A 9,356-nucleotide genomic window follows, 5' to 3' on the forward strand; every position below is an offset into this window, starting at 1 on the left:
ACACGCACACACACACACACACGCACACAAACATACACACAAACACACACACAAAGTCTGGCTCGCCTGAAGAGACCCCTTCAGGACCCATTCAAACAGCTGTCATCACCCTAGTTTGACCGTACTGAAAAACAAAATGGAAAAAGCAGGTTTCTACAAATAAAAGGGATACTTCAAGTTAAACTCCTAGTTTAAACCAGCTCTGTGTCATCTTAGTGTGGGCAGTGTGTGCCAATGAACGGTGTTTGGCTTTCCCCCCGCGGCACTGGCGCATGGCGCTCCCTGCGGAGCCGAGGTCCACTGGGATCTGCCGGATGATGTGAATTTCATTAGCAAACATTTCGAGCATAATGAGCTGCTCATATAAGAGAGGTCTTAGTCTTTGTGCATTTAGAAAAATAGCATTTATAATAACTACCTTTATTCTAAGAAATTATGGAGACAAGACTCACCACTCAATGAAGCCAACAAGTGACTTTTCAATGCGATGAGTTTCAGTGCAATGCAGAGTCATTTGAAATGACACCTGGGTACTGCAAGACTGGCAGAAGGAATCAAAAGTTGACAGTATGCCAAAAATAATGTTCTCTCAGCCAGTGTTGGGTGTATGTGAAAACATTTGCTTCTATAAGTACAGGTATACTCAATATGTTTCCATAATGTGGTGAAAAGGTGGTTCCATGAAGTTAAACTTATCATGAGAGATTTTTGAATACACTTAGGAAACCCTCTAAAGTTCTTCATTACAATGAAAATAAAACGCTGCCTCTGTCTGCATTAACTCGTCATCCACCAAACAAAATGAGGAAGTAATGCATCCTCGGACACACTTACTGCTACAAATACATTTGAACTAATAAGGTGCATAACATGTACATAAAGACACATACAAGCATTTCATTCATTCAGACCCAAGGATCTTTGGAGATGGACAGATCGACAGCCAGGCAGACAGTCTCTCGACAATGTATGGTCTCTATAAACTGGCTGCAGATAATAGAGGTTACAGGCTGAGAAGAGAAAGAGAACAAAGTGAAAGGAGGGCTGGATGGGGGATGTGGAGGAAGAAAAAAAATGAGAGAAGAGGGAAAGAGGAGGGAGGCAAAGGAGTGAATACAGGGAAGAGAAAAAGCATGCTAAGCCCGATCAATAGTAATTCTCCATGTCTCAGTGGAGGGTTAACTATCCACTCGTTTTTTTCCCTTCCTCACCAATATTTCCTTCTCCTCTCCCTCCTATGTGATGATCTCTCCATGGGATCTTCTCCTCCCATCTCCTTTCTTCCTCTTTTGTCCCACCCTCATTTTAACGTATCTCCTTTTTTTCTCTGCAACTCTATACAGTGCTCTCACCTTGGTCCTCTGCACCCTCTCATTTTCTTGCCTTTCAGCGCTTTTTCATTCCTCTCATCCAACCTACTCTCCTATCCTACTCCCAAATTGTGAATTCTCCCTGTGTTTTAAAGCCTTTCTTCCAAACACTGTGCAAAACAATGTTTTGAGAATAGGGTAACGTTCACTTACCTCACTGCGATCCTGAGGTGTTTGAGAACAGGAGTATGCTGTGGTCAAGGATCGTTATGGTGTTAAGCGTAATAAGCTGGGTTTTACGACACTGCGTGAGGGATCAGCCAGATGTAGCGAAAAACAACATGAACGGCTGTGAGTGACTGTACAGGTCAACACTCATTAGTACATGCCATTTGAATTTCGATCTAAGTTATTTTGGATCTTCTAAATATCTAAAAGGTTTAGACGATATGATAAATATGTTTGTGAATGAGTTGCTGCAGATGAACATGTGTTTTTTTTAAAGGTTAAGCATATACAATATGTGTGTGCACTGGGTGTTTATGTGAGCGAGCCGTTGCCAATACCCTGAACTCATTAGCCTAATTGGACAGTCTGCAGAGAGCTCCACATTGATCCGGGCCTTTTAGGATTCTCCTCCTTATGAGCATTCACTCTTTTCTGTTTCTGTCTCTTTCTCTGCACTCCCTCATGCTGTCACTTATTTATACACACACACACACACACACACACACACACACACACACACACACACACACACACACACACACACACACACACACACACACACACACACACACACACACACACACACACATGGTTTCTGGATAGGTTACTGTTAATCAAATCTTATATCTGAGTTGGTGATAACAAAATCAATGCTTTTCTTGTCTTTTTGTCTGTTGACTATAATCTAATTACAGACAGACATGACTCTGTGTGACCTGGAACCCAGAGGGAAACACCGTGCTCATCTCAGCGTCCACATTGAGAGATAACCAGCGGGTAATAAAAACGTTAATGGCTAACTTTGACTATTCATCTCCCCATCCCACCTCTTTCTCTCTCTCTCTGACTCTCTCCTTGTCTCAGCAGGAGTTACTTGATAATGAGGTGTGGTGGTGTCAGAATCACAGCCCATGCTCATCCATCCAACCTGCTTAGTAAGGGGCATGGCCCACCACTGTCTGGTGAGTACATACACACATGCATGTACACACGCAAGGTCAAAGACAGAAGTCCGGGTATGCACAAGTGCACACATGCTGACACACGTGCAGGCATGCATTGTCTCTCTTATGTATCTTGCTATTTCTCTCTGTGTTTTACTTTCTTCCTCTCCTTTCCCTTCCGTCCCTCCTCTTGTAGTATAGTAACTCCATTCATAAACGCTGCCTTCTTGGCCCTTGTCTCTATCTCTCAGCACATTATAATCTCCCCTTTCCTCTCTCCTCATTTCAGGAGGGTGAAGGGTAAGTGAAGATCGTTGGGCCCCAGTGGCAAGCCCCAGTCCGATCGTGGATTTGTGTGCCTGTGTGTGTATATGTGTGTGCGTGCGTGCATGCATGCATGTGCGTATTGGTGTGCACCCCATCATTGCTCATCTCTGGCAGCCTCGCTGGCTGTTACCCGAGCTACAAGCTACAGAATTATAATAACATAATAATAAATTATAAAAAAATAATAAACTTTAAATCACTACGCACGCATGCACACACACACACACACACACACACACACAAACAAAGGCATGCACAGACACATGCACGCGCTCCCTGGCAGTACTTTGCTGCTGTTAAATGAGAGGTCTGGGGAGTTGTGCCAGCAAAGCCTTTGGCTACTCTTGCTCTTCTCCTCTTTCCATGCACCCCAGTCAAACACACTGGAAAAATCAGCTGAAGTTATGACGGGCAGACTGTAATACACCACAATATTCTAATGTTAAATTAATGGGATTGTGCTTACTGAACACAACAAACCAGGAGCCACTGGGAGAGACTTTTCTTTTGTACTGGCTGAGTTGACAAAATGTCAAGACCATCCATTTCTATTAAAAATAGAACACCTTTGTTGAAACCTCTGAGTTATAAGAAACATGAATGACTTGCTCCAAAGTGCACTGGGGAGAATATTACCAGAGGTTTCACAGTTAAATGGGGTCACCAGCTCGACTAGTATGCCCCATCCTGCTTCAGTCCACCTCTCAGAATGCCCGGGCCGTCTTGTCCTATTTTTGTAACAAAAAAATGGTTCTCCCTAATGCCAGAAATTTGGTTTGCAGAGTTCCACTTCCACAGTCTGTTTGAGTTAGGTGATAATTATCTTTGGCTTCATCAGTCTCAGCGACCCCTTTCACATTTTGTTTCCACTACATCACTTGATACATTGGTGTAACAAAAATAGAAATTGAAGGTAATGGAATAGGAAATCTAAACAGCAACAGCAATATTTCTCTTACAATAGTGTCTTTCTAACTTGACTAGCCTGCACAGAGCCCTGACCTAAGCCACATCGTAAGCCAACACCTTTGGGATGAACATGAACACCAACTGCGAGTCTGCTGGCCAACCTCACAACTGTTGTTGTGGCTGCAGGTTACAAAAAAGGATTTTAAAAGCTTTCCCAAAAGATTGGAGGCTGTATAGTAATAACAACAGTTATGCAGTTAGATAAATGAAAGTTAGAACATAAATAACTGAATTTTGTTTCAGGTAATCTCATTTCAGTAAATTATTTTAGATGAGACTGAAAATCAACATCTCACTTTAGTGTGATTTCAAACACGTCCCTGCTTCCATTTTCAGAGGGATTCTGAATCGCTCTCTATCATCTCTGCAGTGGGTGCAGGTGGTGAAAGCACTCCCCCTTCTCCACTCTTTATTCCCATGTGACTGCCTATTTTTTTTTATCTGTAGAGACAAAATCAATTTGTGGGTTTAGTCATGTTTTTAGACAACTATTACATTTTGTCTACTCAGTGTTTTAGGCTTAGACTAACTGAAAGGTCCGCAGCCATTGAAAGATTACTTTCAGCAGGGTTTTGTTGCCAAGAGAATGTAGATATCGACTGGTTGTAAAATAATAATGATGTTAGACTGTGATCTGTCTACTCTTTTTTTAATACATATACTCCAACTATGCTAACAAATAAATGAAACAAGGAAATCTGACAAACTGGGATTGTACTGCACATAGCATTCTGTGACTATATATATCCCTGACCCCGGGCTGTCAGTGCATCTTGTCCTCATGCAGCTCTGTGTCCTTCCCACAATTTAATATCAACTAGATTAACTGTGGCTAATACAACACAGCAGCATTGCTGTCCTCAGTGTCTCGTCTTATCTTTCTATGCATCTTTTTACCCTTAACAGTCTGAAGTAGAAGAGTTGTGCAGTGTACATCAGCTGCAGAATTGCAGAAATGTCTCATCCTATGGAGACCCAGTGATCCTTCAGGTCACAAAATAATCATGAATGCAGCTGGAGTCAGGGCTTAGAGGTGACAAGAAGGAAATAAATTCAGTCAGTCAGTCAGTCAGTTATGTGTTATGTTATGAATTATGACCTAAACCACCTACGGACAGCGTGGTACCTTGTGTATTCCAGTACAGAACACAGCCAGATGTTGACAGGATTGCTTAACAAGAACAGAAGGGAGGAGCCCTTTGAGACTACATGAAGTAGAGCTGTTTGAGATTGAAAATTCATGAAAAAACAATCAATGAGCAACAGAAACTCACTTCCAGCACTCTTGATCATCCCATCCTAACCAGGTGCATGCACAATCATCCTCATCCTTCAAGAATTGCCAAAGAAAACATCCACAGGTCTCTTTAAATTATAACAAAGACACTGGTCCTTTCCAGAAATATATGTAAATTGGACTTAAATGAAAGGCAAAAAACAGGAAGCTGCAGCTTGTTGAATGTTGTTATGGGGGAAATAAGACCGCCGGTGTTTTGTAAGCTTTCACAATCTTTTTCTGCGATAGTCCTGCAGAAACTCTGGGAAGACAGTTTCCTATAGACAGCGCCACTGCAGTAACTCCAGGCTGAATATTTGATTGATACTGCTGGAAAACTTGGACTCATCTTCTAAAAATAAATGTGGACAAGCATCAGTCGAGTATTCATTTTCCTTTAACAAGTAAATATTTGGATACATATCACAACATTTTACAGAATACAAACCTGCATTCATACAGGTATATAATTAATTAATTAAAATACTCCAAAAGCATCATGGAGTAAGCATTACAGCCTTATCAAACTGATTTAATCCCCCTCCAGCTGTCTTTCTTTAGCTGTCCTTTCTGCTTCAGCTTTCGTCTTTAAGGCATAGAGGCTATTTTCTCTTTCATAAAAAGAAAACAAGCAAATAAAATCAATATGTCCCTCTTCTTCTCATTCTGTGTTCTTAAAATCCTCCAAAACAAACTCCAAGGTGTCCAGCCAGACTAAGGACAGCTGTCATTCTTAGGAGGTTAAGTTATTAAGTGAAGTGACTGTACATGCTCAGGCAGTGACATTCTCTGAGTAACAAATGTTTCTCTGGTTATTCTCTATCACTGAAGTGGGTAGTTTAGCACAACAAGTGAAAGCTAACTTTGAAAGAGATTTAAAAAGAAAGTCCTTACCGGAGGCGTTCTTCAGGTAGCCGTTGGAGTCCGTTGTGGTGTACATGACGTAGGGACCTGGCTGGTTAACACCGAAAGGCTGCAAAAACACACATGCAAACGCAAATTTAAAAAACAGACAGAGTTGAACATTTACAAGTGTCTTTTAATAATAATACAAATAATAATAATAATAGCAATATCAACAACAACACCGTTATTAATATAGCACCTTTAAAACCAAAGTTTACAAAGTGCTTTGACAGACAAGCCAGGCAGAAGCATCGGCTGTACGTCTGTAAGAGGTGAAAGAGGCCAGGGACGCTGTCACCACGGTGAACTTCACCAGTCTTTGGTGTTGTTTTATTTCCAGGAGGGGACCTGGCAAACGTCCCACCTAGCTGGCTGAATCTGACTGAGCGTGCATGAGCGACGGCTGCAGGTAAACAGAGGGGTTTGTCTTATCTCTTCATTACTAAAGGATGACAACAAATGAAGAGATCTATCGAGCCATCCTTAGCTTGCCATCAGCTAACCACGAGCTTGTTGTACATACACACTGCAAGAGAGACTTGGCCCTTTGTGCTGTGACACTCAGCGGTCGGGCGAGGTAGGAATAGAAATGAGGTCAAAAAGAGAGAGAGAGATGAGAAAGCCAAAGAGGAGAAGATCAGTGGGCTCATAGAAAGACGAAGAGAGGTGTGACTAAGAAGAAAAAGGAGTGGGGGTGTGAAATGAAAAGATAGAGGGGGTGATGGATGGGAGACGAGAGGAGTAGAAACAGCCGCAAGCTCCACTCGTCTACAGCATTCATCATACCTTTCAGTTAGACAACAAGCCGGTGGAAGAGTAGACAGACAGAAAACCAAAACAACTCCAGTACCAGCAGCCTCTTGTTGATGTCAAAGCTAATGTGTTTTGCAAAGGGCTTTCTATTGGTGAAAGGTTATTTGAGGAAACGCAATTGGCTGCTGTATTTCTGTCAGATGTCTCTGTCCACCTACACATTATCATCAGACATTGGCTCTTTTGAATACATAAAAGGGGCTTCAGGCCAACCGCTCTATAAATTGGTGGCTACATTTAACTTCTAACATGCATTTTAATTTAACATGCTTATGGTATGTTGTCCATGCAACGCCTTAAAAACCCTTCAGACTGACGCAAAGAATGGGTCGTGTGTCATGGGTCTATCTGTGTGTGTGGATTTACGGCAGCCGGCTCTCCGTTATGGGCAACTGTGGCTGGACTCAGGCCAGAGGCAGTACAGCTTTGGTGGACTTACGTTGCTACCAGGAATAGATTAATTCCAAGACACCAAAGATGAAAGAGAGAGGGTGATCAAGAGAGAGGGAGAATACACATGGGCAGACAGATGGAGATAGAAGGATACAAAAAGTAAGCTGGTAATTATTGGATGTAGTTCAGTGTAATTCTCAGGTTTATTGGTGAAATAGATAAACTGCACTGTAGTCTTTTCTAACAGTAAAAAGCATGGTGACAGATGTCTGATGGACGTGTCCCATGCATGGGAGAGGGATTCTTGAAGCAATGAAACGTCATCTGGCAAAGCACAGTGTGCAAGGCCGAATTCTTAGAAGATTACTTTGCAGAGAGACAGAGGCATATTTCTACTGTTTACCTTGAAAATGAAAATGTTAAAATTATTGCTGCTGTGGGTTATACGGCTTCCCTCACATGAAGCGTTGTGGCATCTGTTAAGCCTTCAAACTGATGATGTATTAATAAACCTGGCCAGTGGACTGGATTGTATCTTCTCACCAGAATCAGAAGAAACACGTCCCCATCAACAACTTATGAAAAGCTGTTTGCATTCTGACAAGCTGGCAAGTTGATGGAATTTGTTTTGTCGGATCACCATTTCAACAGCCGTCGATGTGCTCATTTGATATTAGACAATGTTTTTTAAGTGAGTAATACAAAAGGTCAACTTTTGTTGTTACCTCTGCTTTTGAGTATTTTTTGCATTTGATTATTCTGAGTTTGTACATTGCGGTAACTGTATCTTTATGTATTTATGCCGTTTTCTAGCCCAAGCTTTTGTTAATGAAACACATTCTAGAGTCACTATGAAGCTTAAGGCCGACCTGAGAGCACTTTGAAAGGCCGAAGTTAATCTGGTTGAAGCTTGTACGTATCAAACTGATAAGCACCGCCTGGCCTCGTCATGCAGACATGAAGCCTTGGATACCTCAGAAACTGGAGACTGTGAGCAGATGGTAAACAACAAACGGATACCTGTTATTTTAAAATCATGAGTAGAAACCCAGTCTCCACAGACACCATTACTGTCAAAATGTCCCTGAACAACAACAAACCCCAAAATATATTTACAGAGAACATGACTTGGAAGACGGCCACAACTGGCATTTATTTGCCCTTATATGAAAAACTCTTACACTGATATTTTATTGGACAATGCCAACCACAAGGGAGGGCATGGGATGCAGTACAGTAAGCAATAGCTACGGCCTAGTATTGTTTGATGGTCTGATACTTGTTTCAATGATGAAAAAAAGAATGGGGGCGGGTTATGGACAGGTGGAATTCACATGATATTTGATCATAAAAACAAACCTCATTTATCTTTGTGCTTTCAATTTTTTGGGTCAAATTGTTCAGGCTAGCCATTTTACACATAAAGAAGAGTTTGTACTGCATTAGAGCTCAAAACACATCACCAGTTCAAATCCCTTTCCATAATTTTCTGAATATAAATGTGATTCTCCCTATAGACATGAAGTTTGGCCAGCAGTCATGATATTCCAGCCTGTCTCTTACTCCCACTAAAAAAAACGTACAGAGTACAGACTCTGGAGGAAGAAAAGACGCATGCGTGGAAAGATAAGTGTAATGGGTACAAGACAGTTCACCCAGCGGGACACACCTGGGTTACACTGGTCAGTGGTCAGACAGACAAGAATACACATTTCACTTTTTATGCTGTCATTAGAAAAAAACTAAAAACAAAGACAGATTCTTTACCTTGACATCTTCTGGACAGTCATTGGAGCAGAGGCCGCTGAGCACTGAGGAAGACAGAGATGCCAGAGTAAGACATGTTGCCCAGCTTGTGTTACATGTTCAACACCTACGCACGCTGATGTGGAACAAGTGTAATCTGTGACGGTGTTGTTGCTGTGCCCTAAAGGCCACTGTGTCAACACGTATCCACATTTTTCAAGCATCAAGAAGGTCAAACTCAAACAGAGAAATACAGTTCTCATCCACAATGCCTTAAGCGCCACTCTAGCTGACAGTCAAAGACATTAACATCAACTGTGCTTAAGCGTTCCTCTCATTCACATTATATTTAGCTTACATTATATTTCAGACAATGGAAATATCTGTTCTGTATGCTAGGTGAATGTGGACAAGACAAACAACAAAAGAAAGGAGGGAGGGAGG

The 9,356-nt window shown here is 41.7% G+C and overlaps 1 protein-coding gene across 1 annotated transcript in view; it reads right to left on the reverse strand.

The window, feature by feature from the left end:
• Positions 1–9,025, reverse strand: part of itfg1 (integrin alpha FG-GAP repeat containing 1) — a 28,732-nt gene extending 19,707 nt beyond the window's left edge. The window contains exons 1-2 of the mRNA XM_034871391.1: positions 8,934–9,025; positions 5,949–6,027 (exon numbers count right to left, since the gene is read on the reverse strand). Coding sequence (XP_034727282.1) covers positions 5,949–5,994 — 46 coding nt within the window. The 5' untranslated portion in view covers positions 5,995–6,027; positions 8,934–9,025. The remainder of the gene's footprint in view (positions 1–5,948; positions 6,028–8,933) is intronic.
• Between the last annotated feature and the right edge of the window lie 331 nt (positions 9,026–9,356).

Source organism: Etheostoma cragini, chromosome 1 (genome assembly GCF_013103735.1).
Source record: "Etheostoma cragini isolate CJK2018 chromosome 1, CSU_Ecrag_1.0, whole genome shotgun sequence".
Classification (NCBI taxonomy): Eukaryota; Metazoa; Chordata; class Actinopteri; order Perciformes; family Percidae; genus Etheostoma; species Etheostoma cragini.